Raw genomic sequence first — 17781 nt, 5'->3', positions numbered from 1 at the left:
AGTTCCGGTCCGACTTCCAACACGGACTTTTCGAGGGATTTTCCGTGGGGAGGCGGCCCGGGATCGACCAGTGGAAGTCCGGCTGGTTGGCGGTTCAATCGTTCTCCGTTCATTATCGACCGGTCGAGCAGTACTAGAAATCGACCAAGTCGCAAAGTCGCAGCCGGACCAGTGCATCTATTGAAACCTCGAAAAGCTTTCCTACAAAGCATCTCGAAAAAGTTACAAAATCTCCCGCTCTGGTGGGGAGAGTCAGTGTTGTGAGTGAACGATATCTCATGGGTTCCGTTTGGTTTCCGTTCGAACTTGAAGCTTGAAGCTTTGAAACGCAGTTCGAGACAGCTGGATTTGATGCGACCAGGCTGAATCTCAAGGATTTGTTGGTGTCGCTCATTTGAGATTGAAGCCTCTTACAGTCCTCCCTGCAGCAAGCTGACCACGTAAAAACTGGGCCAGCGTACCGGCAGCAATGTGAATTACTTTGAACGTTGTTCCTGGCGCATGGCTGTCTAATTTCGTCATTGGGTGTACAGTAGTATCCATCAAGCTCCCCTGTGACTTCCTCCCAGCACTCCTTCGTCATGTCGAACCCCTTCGAGGACAAGAAGGCACACCCTGTTTTGGGGGAGCAGCCACATCCAACTCGCTCAGGACGTCGCTCAGGCTGGCTAGTATTCGTTGTCACGCTTACGCTGTATCTGGCATTCTGGAGACCTTATCATAACTCTGAGGAGGACTCGTTCATCCCGAGTCAGTCCTCACCCTTGTCAAGCGAGGGTTTTGACTGGTACAAGGCATGTATCAAGATTGTCTTCATCTACTGTGGCGTCATGTACTCATCACCTTACCACCACGCAGCTCAAACCCTCGGAGAATATCACCTGGACCGACTGTCTCGGGAAGTACAAATGTGCACGCATCAGCCTCCCCCTCGACTATACCACTCCCGAAGGCCCAAGGACAGAGATCGCCCTCCTTCTCCTACCGGGAAATGACACCGCTAACCACAAAGGCACCATCTTTCTAAACCCAGGAGGTCCCGGTGGTTCCGGAACAAGCCTGCTCAAACGCGCGGGTGACGATATCGCGAAGATTGTTGGTCCAGAGTTTGACCTTCTCGGTTTCGATCCTCGAGGGACGGGCGCCACAACGCCTTCGGCGCAGTGTTTCGAATCGGAGACGCAGTACAAGCAATGGTCGCTGCAGTCGCTTTTTACGCTCATGGAGCCTACTGTCAACTCCCTTGGCCTGGCTCGCAGTCGTGAGACCGTCGTGGGTGAGGTCTGTAAGCGTAGTCTGGGCGGGAACGGAAAGGAGGAGTTGGGTGGCACAGCGACGGAATGGGGTCCAGGACGAGTAAGTTAACGATTCATCCTGTAACATAGCTCATTCTTATATTATTTCTCTGGATAGTTCATGAACACACCGTACGTTGCGACGGATATGGTCAAAATTATGGAAAAGTTGGGTCAGGATAAGATGCTTTATTGGGGTTTTGTAGGTCATACTCGTAACCCGCTCCTCGATAAAGTGCTTATTTTTGAGGGCGCACACACAGAGCTACGGTACAGTCCTGGGACAATACTTCTCCGCCATGTATCCTGACAAAGTCGGCCGGGTGATCATCGACGGTGTTTACGACGGCGAGGAGTACGCTAAAGGCACCTGGGCCACCAATATGGACGACACAGATACCGTCGTGAAATCCTTCTACGAGTACTGCTACCTAGCCGGCCCTACCAAATGCCCGCTCTACGAACCCAGCGTCAAGGAAGTCAAAGCTCGCATCGACAATATCTTCGTCTCTCTCATGGACGCCCCCGTCCCCGTCCCATTCGCTCCCTCCGGCCCAGCACTCATCACGAAAGACGTCATGCACCACCGATTCTTCCGCGCTCTCTACAAACCTCTCACCATGTTCGCACCCCTCGCAAACGAACTCCACGCCATCGAGACGCACAACGCAACCGCGCTCGAGGCCATCGTCAACGGCACCGTTTCCTACGAGTGCGAGTGCAGTCCCGGGACCGAACCTTGGGAAGCGGAGACCGAAGCCTTCTACGCGATCGCATGTGGCGACGCCGGTCCACAATCCGAAAACCCAGGCGACATGGAGATTCACTACCGCAACCTCACCTCCAAGTCACCTTTTGCAGCGCCAATCTGGGCGGTCCATAAGCTCCAGTGCTTAGAATGGAAGATCAAGTCGAAATGGCGCTATACGGACCCTCTCGCTGCGAACACGTCCAACCCGATCCTCATCATCAACCCGACGTACGATCCCGTCTGTCCGCTCAGCGATGCGTTGAGGGTGAAGGAGCGGTACGTTGGTGCTGGGTTGTTGGAGCAGCACTCGCATGGGCATTGTTCGTTGGCGGCTCCTTCGATTTGTACGGCCAAGGCCGTGAGGGCGTATTTCGTGAATGGGACGCTTCCGGAGGAAGGCACGGTGTGTGAGCCTGATGAGTTGCCATTTGTCGGGAAGAAGGATTTGAAGGTTATGTCGGCTGAGGACGAGGAGCTGTTGGATGCTTTGAGGGGGTTGACCGATGTTGTGCCGTTCTTTGGGCTGTAATGTTCATGGTGTAAATCGTGATCATGCTGTATTTTGATTTTCTATTACCAATTATATCTACTCTCACAAACACCCGAAGCATGCGGCCGAAGCAACAAGAATATAGTAGACAGCAAGAGCTACAAGAATGTTATCATAACGCAGGGATAGATACTCGAAATAATCGGCATCTTAATTATCATCTTCATCGTCCTCCTCGACCATGCCAACCTCATACTCGCCGCACACATCCCAGCGCGAGCCCTCCGCGGCCGCACTGACATACTTAACGAAGCGCATCACCCTCTCGTCCCTCAACACGAGCAGCAAACGGTTAAATCCAGGCTGCACGGTAAGTAAAGTCCCGTCCTCCTCCTCTTCCTCTTCATCGGCCTGAACTTCGTCATCGCTCTCACCTTCAGCGTCTTCATCTGAATCATGCATTCCGTTCTCTTCGCCGTGTTCGGCGCCGCTGCTGTTGCTGGCGCCACTGCCGTTCGCACCGTTCGTTTTTTGCGATGAAGGTTCGGCCTTGGCCGCCTTACGGCTCGGGCCCGACCTGTAAACAGCCGGGTCGTCCTCCTCGTCATGAGGAGCCATATAACACTACAGAATACAAAGATATAATCAGCTTCATGTATCCAAACAAGGACGAAGCAGCGTAAATTCCGTACCTCCCAGCCACCCCACTCCCCCATCTGCCACCCCCTCGTCGGCTCCTCCTCCTCTATCCTCCTCTTCCCGTTCTGATTCTTCTTCTTCTTCTCCGCATCACTCTCCTGCTCCTCAACCTGCGGCGTCAACCCAAGCACAACATCCAACCTCGCCTCATTCTCTTCGCTCGTCGCCAACGTATATCCCAACCCCGGACAAAACCTCCTCGCCTCAACCGCATACCTCATCGGGCTCAACCTACTCACGACCGCAAGCCACCTCCTGAACGCCTCCGAGCCAAACAACTGATCCTGCAACGACCTCACGATCTTCTCCGGTGTCTGCACCGCTAACGGCAGTGCCGCCTCGACCGGACCCTCCGTTCGCGGGCTCTCGAGCACGCAGTAGCGCCATTTGTGTGGTGGGCCTTTGAGCGTCCAGCCGGAGCCTTGGCCGGTACCGGCTGTGTGGGGAGGAATGGGATAAGGACGGTTGGGGCCGAGACCTTGTTGGGCGTCTAGGGAGCGGAGACCGGGGGAGAGGGTGGAGGCGATGGGGACGGAGAGGAAGTCGTGCAGTTCGAGAGAGGATTCTTGGACGAAGCGGGCGGAGAGGGCTTTCATGGTGCGGGGTTGGAGATAGACGGGGTTCAGGAATTCGGAGAGGAAGGAGATATCGTCGGCGGAGAGGGCGGCGTCCGGCAATGGGGGCTCTTCCGTATACGATTGGAAAGAGGTGGAGGTAGAGGCCTGGTCAAACGCGTACTTCAGATTTTTGGGAAATTGTAGTTTCAACAGGAGTACATACAAGTTGATCTCGTGAACTCTTTACTTCCGGTTCCGGTTCCGGACTATATCCATCCTCATCTTCCTGTGCCGCATGGAACCAACCCGAGATCGAAAGCCTCTGTCTGCCATCCTCGCCTTCACCGACAACGACCTCCTCCACCGAATGGAAACTCTTGCCCGGCTGCACTTCGAAAAATATAAACTGGTTCCAGCTCGGCGGAATGGACTTCGTCGGCACAGGCTCGGGCTCCAAGACGCCCTCCTCACTCATCTTGACGGGATAAAGCTCGAGCGCGCCTCCCCACTCCTTCTGCCACAGCTGGTAGTGCGGGAGAGGCATATAGAGAATGTAGGATACACGGCGAGTGCCGATGACGTCGTCGTGGTTGAGAAGATGACAGCCTTTCTTGTACGTATTGATCGACATATCCTGTTTGACGCCCGAGAGCGGTCCACAGCCAGTGACGGTGCGCATGAAGGTACGGAAAGTAGGAGAGTACAGAGCATCGCGAAGCTTGAGGAGGTTTGGCAGGAGTGCGATTTGATCTTGCGAGAGGTAGTTCAACGAGGCCAGGTCGCCCGTTTGGTTGACCTACAAGAAAAAGAAAGGCAAAGATCGATCAATGAGGGAGTAGAGTAAGTGGTCTGCCCAACGAAGAAATTTTCCTAACACTGGGGCGCGAGCAACTAGGCTCACCTTATAGATATCCGTCTCCCTCTCCGTGAAATGCAACTCGCTCAGACACTCGTCGACCACGTTCTTCAGGAGATCGTCCTGAAAGAGTTTCTCGACGAGCGCATACTTATAGGGCTCAGACGCGTGATAGTAATTGTTCAACCGGTGTATGTTCGACGGGTCGAAAAGGTTGGGCGTAAAAAGCGAGATATGGTCCTGATGTCTCTCAGTGGCCTCATCGCTTTTAGCCCGCTGCTGCTGTTCGAGGACAGTAGAGTCAATTTTTGGCTTCTTAGCGGGCGAGATGGTGGCCGGGGAGCGTGCGCGGATGGTCGCCATGGGCATCCCGTTCCGAGGTCAGGTTCAGGAAGCTGTAAATGAAGAGAAGGGAAGTGATGGGGGAAGAACCGTTGGAGGAAGTGGAGTGGCCCAGGTGAGAAAAGGGACGGTGTTTTGTAGGGAGAAGATGGATGGACGGATGTGGGAAGCGACGCGCTCTGCTCTCGACGCCTCCTTTTCGTCCATCGCCATCACTCTAGCTGCCCCAAGTCGGCTGTCCACTCTGGACCATCGTCTTTGGGCCAGAGTAGAGTTCAAAAATCCCTGGCCAGGGGGTTCCAGGTTCGCACAAGCGCGGACGAGACTCAGTCCAGAAGAGTCGGCGCACGTTCTCACATGGCCCGACGACGGTGCATTTCGTAGCGAGCCCACTATCCGAAATACAGATCGTCAAGTCCTCGTTACCCCCGCCCCGGTCAGCCTCTCGATAGCTCGTCAAATGACGGTCGACCGGGTCCTCCTCATCTTTAGCTCTCCGCCGGCGGCACTATTTATAGGCGACAAAGCAAAGCTGCAAACACATATACGGGTTAAAAAGACATGCGGTACGTGACTATGTTCTAAGTATGAGGGGGTGTGGACCAGGAAGAATACAACACGATGGATAGACCATGAGAAAGTGACCCTCTCGTACTGGTACGGAGAAGATGAAGGGGGCGCGCGGGTAGGTGGATGGAGGAGCGTAAGGACAGAATCAGATTCTCCACCAGGACGTCGACGTCAGGAGAGAAACGTTTGGAAGAGGCAGAAGAGACCCAACCAAATAACATAGCGAGTACGATATGCTAAACAACGAAAGATAGAAAAAGAGATAGAGACCCACGCCAAGACTAGACTGCAGAAGGAAAAGAGGTGCCACAGTGACAAAAATAAACATGATGAGCAACCAAGCAAGGACGACAGCGCAGAGGGCAACTAATGGCTAACAAAACGAGGGCATCGAAAAGAGGAGAAAAGATCGGTTGTTGCAGAATCAATCTTTGAGGATCTTCTCGTGGCCAGGGAGTAGTCCCTCGTTAGGGCGGATGGGAAGGCCGATCCGCCCTGTTGTATGATGCCGGTGGGGATGCGAATGCGACCGGCTGTGTCGGTGTGTGCGTGGTGGCTGAGGTGAAGAGGATGTACGGATCCATGCTTCGCGAGCGTTCAGCTCCCGTGCATCCTGCTCGGAGAGGTCTCGCAGCGGAACTGGTGCGTATACGATCTCGGGCTGCGTGCCCTGCGTATTGAACGAGGTTGCAGATGTCGGACTTGGGAGAAGGTAGATGCGCTGGAGACCAGTGGTGTCCTTGTGGTGGCTCCTGAGGAAGACTGGGAGACTGCTGCCGTGGTGGCGTGTGAGCTGCGAGTAGTAATGCGAGATTGCCAATACGAAATGAAGCTGTAGAAAGAAGATGAAACGGCTGATCAGAACGAGATGTGTAGGTGATGGCGGCCGGGCAGCGGGGCTTACGCGAACGACTATGACAATAAGCATGAGAACGACGAAGGCGACGACAGCCCTCTCGAACCACTGCTCGCAATTCTCTAGGTTGAGGCCCATCTCCTGCATTTCCCTCATGAAGTCTGGATGTCTTGAAATCTCCTCGCAGACGCCAGCACGGACGGCGGAGTAACGGAATGAGGCATATGTAACAAGGAGTGTTGTGATGGTGGTGAAGGAGAAATCGGCGATGGAATAATCGCGATAGAAACGAACGTATGTCGGAATGCCCTGTGCACGAGAGGAGTCGGGGGAAGTCGGTGTACAGTCAGCGGGAGTGGAAGACTGTACTAAGAGGGGCGGTGACGTACCTTGAATATGCCTACGAGCCCTGCGATGCTGGCAGCAGCAGCAGTGACGAAGTAGGCGGCAGATAGAATGCCGACAAGCTTGAATCCGTTTACGGCCCAGAGGTCGATTGAGCCCTCCCACTCACTCTCCGTGTCAGACCTGAATGTGCGCCAGAGGGCGAAGAGCTGGATCGCGAGGGCGAAGTTGGTGAGAACGCCGAGGCAAGCGATGGCAAGGGCAGCCGTCCTGGACCAGCGAAACATGGTTAACGCTGCTAGATGGTGGTGGCAGAGAGGATGGACTTGCCTGGTGGCCATTTGTGTCGGCCGTGAATGGATGTTTTAGTCAGCGGGAGGAAACAGAATTGGTGAGAGTCCTTTCGCGCCGTCCAACTCCGTTCACCACGCCCGCTTCCAAAGCCGCTTCGGCACCTCGGCACTCCCCGTCCAGCCTCTCCCTCCGCTCATTGCCTTCGGGTTCTCGTCTCATGATCCTTCGCTGTGCCAGTTGCTCTTTCTTTTCCACTCGCTCGTCGTGAAGGCATTCGCCCGACGTTGCATCGTACGAGCGACAATATCGTGTCATCGCCCATGACCTGACGTTTTTCTCCTGTCAGCCGCGTCTTTCCTCATCCTCTCGGAGTTCTCCATCGGCGGCTGATTATTGTTCGTCAGATCTCCTTGAGTCTTCCGCTTGTTTCATACTATTGGTGGCTCTTACCGTGGCATTTGGGCGATGCTAGTGAGGGCTTGCATCCTAATAGGTAATGGGAGGCAGCCTGTCTGGAAAAGGGGTCCTCTAGGAGGAGGTCACGACTGCCATCAGCCGAACTACGACATGTATCTGGTCTACGCAGCGTCCTAACCGGAGGAAGACATCCACTATCATGATCCGGTCATAGCTCTACACAGTCTCGGTATACAGTACTACATCATACATCTGCTATCGTTACAAGCTGCTTTCGAGCAGCGGACTCGTACACTCTCCGAACCTACTGACTGCGTCGCTGCCACTGGATGCTATTCTGTCCCACTCAGATTCTCACTTGGGGATCAGCGTCCTTCTTCTCCTTGTATATCTTCAGCATGTCTTCCCACGAATGGTCATTGTTCCTTGGCTGTACTCTTTTGTCAGTATACCTCCTGACAACGTAACCGAAATACGCACCTTGGCTGCATCCTCAACGTCTGGGAAGTGGTGCCCATTACGAGAAACATAGGCCGCCGTCAACACCGTGGCCAGCGTGAGCCCCTGCGCGAACACACGCGCCTGAACAACCTATATAAAACGCGACATCCGTGCCAAAAATCACACCACGCCCAATCCTCGAGTCAGCCACCGTAACCCTCGCCTAATCACAAAAAAGGCGACGTATGCCCTGATTCGCGCTAGTCGGCTGCTTACCTTCTGTGGCACAGTCTGCAACCTACATACATCCGGATCCATCAAATACAAAAATCAAGGGTGGTTCCCAGTCAGCCTGACAAAGCCACCGGGAACGAAGTGGACTCTGGAGGGGTGCACTGAAGGGACCTCGGGGCGGTGGAACGACTTACGGGTCGCGCATCATGTAACCGAAAGCGCCAGCGATGCCAGTGGCCCAAGCGCCTGCGATCACGCTGTACTGGTGGCGAGCGGTATAGTCGACGATTTTCTCTCCCATCGACAGATGTTCCCATTTCGTGATTTCTTTCTTCTCTTCCAGTGTCAATGCATCCTTGCCAGCGCCCTCCCTGCCAATCGAGTCAGTGGCCTGGACCCGATGGGGATAGCCGCCAACGCGGTAAAGAAGACAGAAACTGACCAATGCTCCTGCTCGTACCTTCGCCCCGCCGTCTCCGCCGAGATTACGAACGCTGGGACGACGACCATAATCCCCGCCAGCGCTCTCAGCGAAGGCGGTAGATTGCGGTAGTACGCGAAGCGGTTGCGGGCGAGGTAGGACGCTGGCAAAGCCACAGCTACACCGCCGAGAAAACCTTTGGCACCGCCTATGGCTACGGCGCGTTGATAGTCTTGAATGTTTTCTTTGCTGACGACCTGTATGGATGTAGGGCGGGGCAGGAGGGTTAGTGTACGGCCATTTGTCGAGTGGCAATAGGGACGTTGACGAACCTTCATGATTTTGGCCTTAGTAGGCTTATACTATGAATGTTGCCTCGAGTCTGAGCGCTGAGCGTTGATAGAGCTGGAGGACAACTTGGGAGGTATGCACAAACAGAGGGCGAATAGGGTTGAGGTGTTGGGAAGTTGAAGGTTATTCTGCGTGACTCGTGTCCACCACTCCCCGTTATATTGTTTCCCTAGGGCGCAAAGCTCGGTGGTCTTGCGACCATATTCTATTCTCTGCCTCCGCGATCGTGAGTTCGGTCATAAGTTAGAACTCGGTGAAGTCATAGCTGCCATACTCGTCCGCTTATTAGGATCCACTCCTGATTCACATGGCCGTTAAGGGAAGTTCCCGCGCTACAGAGCTGTGGGCGACAGCTTCAATGACATCTTGCTGCAACTACTGTATCGCCGCCTGTTGTCTACCAAATGACGATGTTCCAATAGGGGCTTTTCCGAGCACGCGGCGTTCACGGTCACTGTGGCACCCAACCACGCAAGTATAGCCTGGCCACAACTGGCGAGAACAAGTTGATTCATTAACATATATAATTATAGGTATGCAGCATGAATGGGCACGTAGTATGAAACAGTAGCCCCAGTAAGTATATCGTGAAGGGTCATGAAGCCGTACATGCAATGCTCAATCGTGAAAAAAGGTCACAAACAGTCAGTGAAAAAAAGATTCTCAAGGTGGCAAAAGACAGTGATCGGAGGCGGAAGGTGATAAGATATGAGAGTGATAGGGAAAGACCGTTGGTGTGATGGCGCGATGGAACTGACAAAACGGAACAAAAGTTGAAAGACGCGGTAGGTAGAACGAGATCCAACGTGTAACAAATGCCGATTATATCAGTGTGTAGTACTGTAGTATGCGATATGCACAGACAAGTCAAATGGAGGTATAATGATGTGCGTAGCTTGGAACCAACGTCAAGGAACGAATAAGAAGAACAAACCAAGAAACCAGGATCATCCACAAGTTCGAATCCAACACCCAACCCTCGCCACTACCACAGGCACATCCTTCAATCTGACGAATAAAGGAGAGTATCGAATCATCTTCGCGAGGCCCCACTCATCGCCCTTCTCCTCTCCGCATCCTTCAATACGCCCTTGGGTCCCCGCTTCGCCATAGCCCACAGGAACACGACAATGATGATCACGAACTGCAACCACAGCCAGACCTCGAGCATCACCGCAGCAAGGCCCTGTTTCTTCACTTTTGACTGGTGACTCGCATCGACATCTGCATGTGATGCTTTCCGTGTGCGAATACTGCGATTGAGGACAGGAGAGGCTGACGAAGAAAGGTCTTTTGAGACTACGGATGGGGACCGTGGGTTGTCGCCCTTAGCAGACGACGAGGCGACACCGACGAACTGGTCTACCACAGCGTCCACGGCATCCAACACCCTCGTAAAAGCAGCAGGCGCCGCTACACCCGTCGCCGCCGAGATAGCCTCCGCGGTCGAGTGGACACCCACCACCGGCGACTGGACCTCGTCCGGCGGTGACATGAACGGATTCGTGGGAGACAGAACGAGGTCCAACGAGGCTGACGACGGTACATCGCCCGACTCGACGTCTTCTCCCAGAGACTTCAGCGTATCCTTGAACCGTCTGTCGACCCAGTGCGTCGTCCTCGACCTGACGGTCTGCGACAGTCTTCGGTTTCGTTCAATCATATTTGACCTCCCGAGCGATTTAGGTGTCTCATCGACATCTGCTTCTGGAAGGTCCATTCTACCGGGGGTCGGGGTGAGTTGTAAATGTGCATCCGTGGACTGGGAAAGGAAATCCTGTGGTTGTGGTTGTGGATGTGGCGGAGTAGCGGTCTGGACGGCGATGGAAGGGGGTATAGGTGGGAACGCGGTATGTTCAGCAGTTGGAGACGAGGGTGAGAGGAGGGGTGAAGGGGCGGCATCCGTCACACTACTGAGGTCGTAGAGGCTACTTGTTCGAAGATGGTGATTTTCAGCGTTAGCGGCCCAGTCATCTCCGTACTGACTACCTAGTTCGCTTCCGAGTGTATGTCCACGGCCAAAATTGTTTGCCGGTAGATCAAGTGTGGACAACGCAGGGGAAGATGCACCGAATTCGGATGGTTCTGTGGGTGCGTAGGAGGCAGTTTCTACCTTCAGGGGCGACGGTGGAAAGACGAAAGGGGAGCCCGTTTCTGAAGGGAGACCTGTGCTCGAATGGGATGCAGAACCGAAGAAGCCTACGACGCTTTTTCGATTTCTGTGAGGAGCATTGAGGGGAAGACGGTTGCTGTGGCTGCGAAGTGTGCTCTGCATGACGTTCTTGATGCCGCTATCGAACCGGGAATCGAGCGAGAGTCGAGCAGAATCCAGATGTAGTGATCGGCGAAGACTCCGGAAATGCACGGAGTGGTCTTGAGAATCGGTCGAAAGGTTGGCGGGAGTATCTTCATCGTCCACAACCTGGACCTCCACCTGTGGATCGTCGTCTAGGAAAGAGTATAACTTCCGAATGGTTTCCGCGTCCATCTCCGCCTGACGTAGTCGTGCTTCTGTCTCCCTGTGCTGTTCGTTCATCTGGTCGTTGGTTTGTTCGAGTTCCGCGATTTTGTTGACAAGCCGGGTTATGAGAGACGGTGAAGCCTTGGAAGGTGTTGCCGGAGGACTTTGTAACGATGTCGCAGTGGAACTACCAGAAGAGCGAGAGGATGTGCTCAACCCCAAAGGATTGCTCGGAGCAAAATCGCGGGGAATGGCATCTTCATCGTCTTCACCATCCGAACCAACTTTCGCCTTCAACCCTCTTAACTTCTCCTCTCTCTCCAACCTCCTCTTCTCCGCCTCCTCACTCCCTTTCTCAACCTTAGTCCCCACGATGACCTGCTGCTCCAGCTCTACGCTCCGGGTCTGCGCTGCCTCCAACTCCCCCCGCAATAACTGTATTTCCTCCTCCAGTCTCTTCAACTTCCGTTTGCCTGCCTGATCCGCATGCGAAGACTCTGCTTCGAGTTCCTGCAACGTTTGCATAAGTTCCGCATTCTGGTCCGCAAGCTGCGCGATATCCGAAGGCGAAACCGAGATACGACGGAAATGACGAGGTGGTACAGGTGGTTCGACCGAGACCGTCGAAGATGTTCTATCCCTAGGTAAATTGCTCGTGTAGAAATGAGGGCTCGGTGCAGCGGACGAAACAGGTGTATTCGATGAACTAGGCGTCATCGTCTGTCCAGCGGGAAGTCGAGCGAGCAAAGCCTGATGTTTCGACTGAAGCGCGACGTTCCCGTTATACAAAGTTTTGCAGGCTTCGGACGTCATGCTGAGGACTGAAAAGGTAAAAATGGAGGAGGCGAGAAGACGGAAAGCATAACTCGTGTTCAGCTCGGCTACATTAGAGGAAGTTTGGGGGCAATAAAAGACGAGACGGGGTAGAAATTAAATCAAATACCGTGCTTACCTCGCTCCCGATCCTTGATGACCCCGTCAGCCATCATGAGAAGACCCGAAAGCTCTTCGCGAGACTGAGCATCCATCCAAGCATCGTCGACATCATGAACTTTGAGATCGCTGGAAGAGCCTGGTGTGCCTCGTATGTTCCTGGAACTTGTGGCGCTCGCACGTATTGGCGAACCGAGGAAGGAAGGGTTCGGAGAACTGTATGCGAGAGAGTCCTGCTCTGAGGTAGTGGTCGGGAATGAAAGAGTGTAGGGCGGTGGAGGTGAAGTAGTGCTGTGTTTTAGGGAAGATGTTCGACGGTTCTGAGCAGGCGGTCGAGGGCGGGGAGTCGTTGAGCTTCGGGGGGTATTCATCTTCGCAGATCCCGCTGCACAAATCGCGGATAGAATGCTGTCAGGACTTGCAGGAATTCCGTTCAACACTTCACAGTTGCACGTAGAATGTAGTGGGAGTAGCAATGCTCGATGTCACTGTCAGGTCGCAACTGGGGTGCGTTTCAAGCAACAGCGTTCATCGAAAGCATAGTGTTATCACATGCATACAGTTGTGGCGTAGTAGGTACGGAGGGCCACACACATCGGCGATGTGATCAGAAAGAAATGTAAATTGTTGGCATAAAACATACACCTCCCGCATGCTAGAGGGTCATCATATCATAAATGGTGCAAAGGGGTTTATGTACGTATAATAGGTGCTGGCGAAGTGGCTTGCATACATACGAAAAGTTCACTTCTTCGGTCCAAACGAAAACGCTCCACTGTTTGAACTCCCAGATCCAAAACCGAACGGATTAGGTGCCGCACCACCGGGGGCACCGAATGATGGTGCGGCAGGGGGCGCACCAGTTGGGGCGTTGTTATTAGACTGCGAGTTTCCAGCGGCCGCAAATGGCGAATTATTTTGAGCTCCAAAAGCAAAGTTGAATCCTCCCGAGGGTTTTGGTGCCTCGGCTGCAACTCCAGCGTTGCTCGCATTGGCCTGCGCGGGAGGCATTCCAAACGTAAATGGCGAGTTCGCTGTAGGTGCGGGGGCTGGAGGCTGTGTGCCCGAAGCACCGAAGGAAAATGCGGGTTTTGAGGCAAAGGAGGGGGAAGATGCACCGGCAGGTGGGGCGTTAGTAGTATTATTTGAAGCTCCTCCGAAGTTGAATGGTCCAGGATTGGCACCTCCCGATGGCCCGAACGAGAACGCAGACTTGTTGGCCTCGGATTTGGCACCTGAATTGTTGGCAAACAGCGATGGCGTGGCTTCAGGCGCTCTGGGCGTGGTGCTTGCTCCAAAAGCGAAGGGGTTGGCAAGGGCAGCTGGAGACGGCGAGGTCCCCGTCATAGGAGCTTGGCCAGCACCTGCACCACCAACGGTTGGTCCGAACGAGAACTTCGGAGCAGAGTCTTGAGATGTCGAGGGAGCCGCAGGTGTACCCGAAGCAGCAGGAGGCGACAGGCTCGAGGGTTTCCCAATCCCGAAACTGAATTTTGGCTTCGCTGCCGAGTCGGCGCTCGCACCAGCGGCCGGTGTCGACGATGGAGCGGACGAAGCGGCCGCAGAAGACGCTGCTGGTTTCGAGAATGAGAACATCGTTGAACTGTTTGCAGAGGGTTGTGAAGTGGACCCAGAGGTAAATGGCTGGGTGACCGGAGTCGGTCCTGGTCTTCCGAACGGGAACGTAGATTTGGGCTCCTCGGTCTTTCCTGCGGCATTGTTGACAGACGTGGTCTGAGCGGGTTTCGGTGGACCAAACGAGAAGGATGGCGTAGGAGCAGTTTGCGAAGACGATTGAGAGGTCAATCCAAGCGGAGATGGGTTCACAGGAGCAGTCGCGCTCTGTGCCGGAGTAGGCTGGAACATGGGAGCAGCTGCAGGAGTCTGTGATCCTTTGTTCCCGAAGAAATTTGGGATATTCGCAGTTGTCGGTGCACTGGTAGTTGGAGTGTTCTTTGCTGGCTGCGCAAGATTGGGAGCAGAGAACGATAAAGATGGAGCCGGAGCAGAGCTCTGACTATTCTCCTTCTCCCCTGGTTTCGCCGGGAGGCTTGGGAAAGCGAACGTGGACTTCGAGGACTCGGTCTGCTTCGCTTCGTCTTTCTTCTCCGGAAGGACAGCGGGGGCAACAGCACCTGCAGAAGGATTTTCGGGTGCTTTTTGGAAAGTGAGGCTGGGGGCCGATGCGGGTATTGACGAGGTAGGAGGGGCAGTCGCAAGTGGGGACGAGACCTTCGGCTTTGACTGCTCCCTCTTCGCAAGCTCTGCCTCGTTCTTAGCTCTGATACGATCCATCGAGGTAGCTTCCAACTCCTGCTTCTGCCATTTTGACAGTGACTTGGATTTACCCATACTACTGAGACTTGGAAACGATGATATCCGACGGCGAGGCGAAGATTCAGGTGTTGGCTGAGGACTGGGAGATGGTTCAGGGTTTAAGCTCCTGGTCGAACTTGCAGGGCTTGCGAGGAGCGATTGTCTCCTTACTGAAGCGCCTAGTCCAGACGTAGATTTCCAGAAACTTGGTCGATCATCGATGATGGAGGGGTGCTAGCAAGAGGTTTGAGGGCTACAGTGAACATGCATCAGGAAACAAACTTACAGAAGGAATAGTGATGCTAGGCGGAGGATCCTGCCAGGCCAACTCGCGTCGGTCTTTTGCAAGTTGGTACTCCTCGTCCGTTAACCACTTCTCGACCAAGGCGCTGACGTTGACCTCGCGATCCGGATGCTGGGAATCGTTGGGCTAAATGACTGGTTAGTATATAAATGTGGTATGAGGTCCTAAACAACTCACCATAGGGAATAATGGCCTATGGGTTTTCACTAGCGCCAGGATCAACCGTCGACCATCCCTTCCGACCTTGTACTTAGCTCCTGGAGCTTCCCATTCCTCACCCACTCGGCGACCACCACATCTCGGATCCTTGTGGACTTGTACACCTTCCACCGGCACATCTTCCTCTGAGTCATCTGAGTAATGCTGTCGCCTGCGCGAAGCCTTACCCGCAATACGACGACTACCCTCCTCACTCTCGCTCTCCGAAGTATCCACACCTCGGCCTCGTTTGCGACCACGATGCGAAGCACCATCCCTGCGATTCCTGCGCTTCCGACGATGCCGCGATCGCTCGTCGTTCACGTCATCCACGGCAGACTCGTCATCGCCTCCGAACGTGGAACCAGCCTCTACCCTGTCACGCTTCTTTCCACGACGAACAGGTGGCATCTCGTCAATCGCATCGACCTCCATTTCTTCTCCTTCGTCGGCCGTAGAAGGAACGATTTCGATAGGAGGATGTGTGGGCGTCCGGTTCGAGGTCTTCCTGCGACGTTTGTCGTGACGGCGCCCTTGGAGAGACTCCAAATCACCTTCCTCGCCTGAATCCGCGAGACGTTTTGTGCGTCGTGCCCCGTGCTCGACAATTCCCTCCATTACAGCAGGACTTCCCTCTTCTTCTCCGAAACCGCTATCATGGTCGCCTTGAGACACAGGAGATGATCGCGAGGGTTCGTCTGTCGCCTCTTCTGTCGCCTCTTCTGTCTCCGGAAAGTCATCAACGTACTCTACTGGAGCCTCTGTAGGGACTTCAATAGGCGCTTCCGGAGGCGCCAAGCTGAGCAATACCGTGTCCATCAATTTTATTGTGCAATAGCGATTACAGGGAAACTCACTTCTGGTGACGGTCAATGCTGACATCACGGTATGAGGAGGGCCGATAGCTGTATTGAACGCCAGGAGAGACTATTCAGAGGGCCGAATAGCGATATTGTTAGTGTGGGGTTTCAGAGAACAACAAGGGTTTCGAACATACCACTCGTCAACCTATTGCGTAATTGCGGTAGGTGGGGCGGCGTCTCGTCACGCCCCGAGCTATACACTGACTGGGAAGCTCTCTCCCGATCCAAGCGAGCCTGATCCCTCTGTTTACGAGCCTGCGCGTAAGCAACCGCGAATGGGCGGGTATCGTCAGCGTCGATGCCATATCTTTCACGAGCCGCTCTGCAGTATACTCAGCAAGAATGTTTGACTTTGGGCATGATGAGAAATCACTCAACCGTCTACGTTTTCTCTCCCTCCATCGCGCGTAGTGCACGTGTCCCTGCAATTTGAACCAGAAATAGACCCCAACACCAGCGAAAGCTAGAAACCCAAGGAAAAAGAATGACGAAGAAGACGAAGATTCCGCCCGGCCTCGACCAAGCGGGACAGAGCTGCCAAGGATGTCTGAGGAGTCAAAGTCGTTCGCCATGGAACGGTGGCAGAGGCGCGGGCTGGAACAAACTTGTTCAATGAGGGGGAGTCAGTGGGTGGGGGTATGATGATGGGCGTTCGGTCAAAGGGGTGGCCGCGAAGTGTCAGAGGTGACCTTCGATCGTGTCGTGCACGTCGCGTGGCCACACCGCATTTATTCGGCGGAGTACGAATCTCTTTTTCCCAACAAGCACCACAAAAGAGACCGTCCAAAATATGCGTATATTCACGCATCGTCCTCAGCACTGTCCGCTAGAGATTCATACGCATTGGAACCGAGCACTCTCCCAAGGTAACTGTTTCGCCTTCACGACGGTCGTGTACTATGATCCCAGCATAATCGGGCCGTTCGATCATGGCACTCGTCAATTGACCTAGTACACCGAAGCATATATAGGTACGAAGACATCATCTGTCCTCGGCACCCTCATTATTCCTTGTACATCGGTTGTTGAAGGTAATTTGTAGCGCCGGCGGTACCAGAATTTCGGGCAAACTCCACAACTTCCACTCCTCGTCATATGGACAGTTATATGCTGCAGTACTATTGGATTTCGCATACTGATGGAGCAGTGATATTCGGCGATCTTCTCCTGGCCGCTCATGTGCTCATGAAGATTGCGAACGGGTACACTCCATCGCGCGCCCTGGTGATTGACATGTCTATTTTGTATAGAGCGACTGTCTCGGAATCACGTTGCATTAGAATGGTCGTCTAGTCAAGTTGAAATCGTCGAGAGTAACGGTGAGTACGAGTGCTGAAACATACGCTGCGTTGTATGGTAAAATGAGCTGGTGAGGTATCTACACGTGCATGTTGCGGCCCTTGACACCCGTTTCGCCACCTTCGCGGAGTTTCGCGCGGAGTGTAAAATGCATCCTAATAAAGGCAAGAAAATTATCAACCGAGCGTCTTTCCTCTCGGACTTCGGTGGAGGTCAGAGCTCTCATCATCTTGTTCGTGATTCATGCCATCTCAGTATCTTCTCAATCTTTGTCCCCATCTGAACGTTGCTTACTCGGTCCCTAATCTGTGTGCTCTTGTTACGGGAACGGAAGATGTTTCCTCCGTACTTGACGCTCGCATTATTTTCAACGAATTTTTCTGACTGATCCCCACTCGCTTTTGCCTGGAGACACGGCTCACAATGCCTTCGTCTCCATACTAGTATCGTGGAAGACGAACTGAGCTACATGGTCCACACTTGAGGTC

At 53.9% G+C, this 17781-nt stretch overlaps 4 protein-coding genes across 4 annotated transcripts; all 4 read right to left on the bottom strand.

Moving 5' to 3' along the window:
- Nucleotides 1–65: 65 nt before the first annotated feature.
- Nucleotides 66–5070, bottom strand: STEHIDRAFT_120539 (uncharacterized protein). The gene is made up of 9 exons (XM_007302921.1): nt 4694–5070; nt 4016–4588; nt 3229–3957; nt 1559–3160; nt 1414–1497; nt 859–1356; nt 534–794; nt 417–471; nt 66–260 (listed from the first exon to the last, which is right to left on the bottom strand). The coding sequence occupies exons 1-4, from the start codon at nt 5015–5017 to the stop codon at nt 2747–2749; spliced, it is 2040 nt and encodes a 679-aa protein (XP_007302983.1). The 5' UTR covers nt 5018–5070; the 3' UTR covers nt 66–260; nt 417–471; nt 534–794; nt 859–1356; nt 1414–1497; nt 1559–2746.
- A 439-nt stretch (nt 5071–5509) lies between these two features.
- On the bottom strand, nt 5510–7069 carry STEHIDRAFT_120538 (uncharacterized protein). The gene is made up of 3 exons (XM_007302920.1): nt 6806–7069; nt 6465–6725; nt 5510–6392 (listed from the first exon to the last, which is right to left on the bottom strand). Exons 1-3 carry the CDS (start codon nt 7046–7048, stop codon nt 5985–5987), a joined length of 912 nt encoding a protein of 303 aa, XP_007302982.1. The 5' UTR covers nt 7049–7069; the 3' UTR covers nt 5510–5984.
- A 265-nt stretch (nt 7070–7334) lies between these two features.
- Nucleotides 7335–9028, bottom strand: STEHIDRAFT_77315 (uncharacterized protein). The gene is made up of 7 exons (XM_007302400.1): nt 8901–9028; nt 8590–8825; nt 8342–8518; nt 8190–8211; nt 7953–8063; nt 7460–7902; nt 7335–7396 (listed from the first exon to the last, which is right to left on the bottom strand). The coding sequence occupies exons 1-6, from the start codon at nt 8904–8906 to the stop codon at nt 7819–7821; spliced, it is 636 nt and encodes a 211-aa protein (XP_007302462.1). The 5' UTR covers nt 8907–9028; the 3' UTR covers nt 7335–7396; nt 7460–7818.
- A 483-nt stretch (nt 9029–9511) lies between these two features.
- On the bottom strand, nt 9512–16641 carry STEHIDRAFT_138695 (uncharacterized protein). The gene is made up of 9 exons (XM_007302919.1): nt 16373–16641; nt 16129–16316; nt 15989–16058; nt 15111–15930; nt 14916–15059; nt 13135–14863; nt 12957–12968; nt 12333–12698; nt 9512–12201 (listed from the first exon to the last, which is right to left on the bottom strand). Exons 1-9 carry the CDS (start codon nt 16564–16566, stop codon nt 9953–9955), a joined length of 5772 nt encoding a protein of 1923 aa, XP_007302981.1. The 5' UTR covers nt 16567–16641; the 3' UTR covers nt 9512–9952.
- Between the last annotated feature and the right edge of the window lie 1140 nt (nt 16642–17781).

This window comes from Stereum hirsutum, assembly GCF_000264905.1.
Source record: "Stereum hirsutum FP-91666 SS1 unplaced genomic scaffold STEHIscaffold_5, whole genome shotgun sequence".
In the NCBI taxonomy this organism is placed as follows: domain Eukaryota; kingdom Fungi; phylum Basidiomycota; class Agaricomycetes; order Russulales; family Stereaceae; genus Stereum; species Stereum hirsutum.
This window is presented reverse-complemented; position numbering and strand designations above follow the sequence as displayed.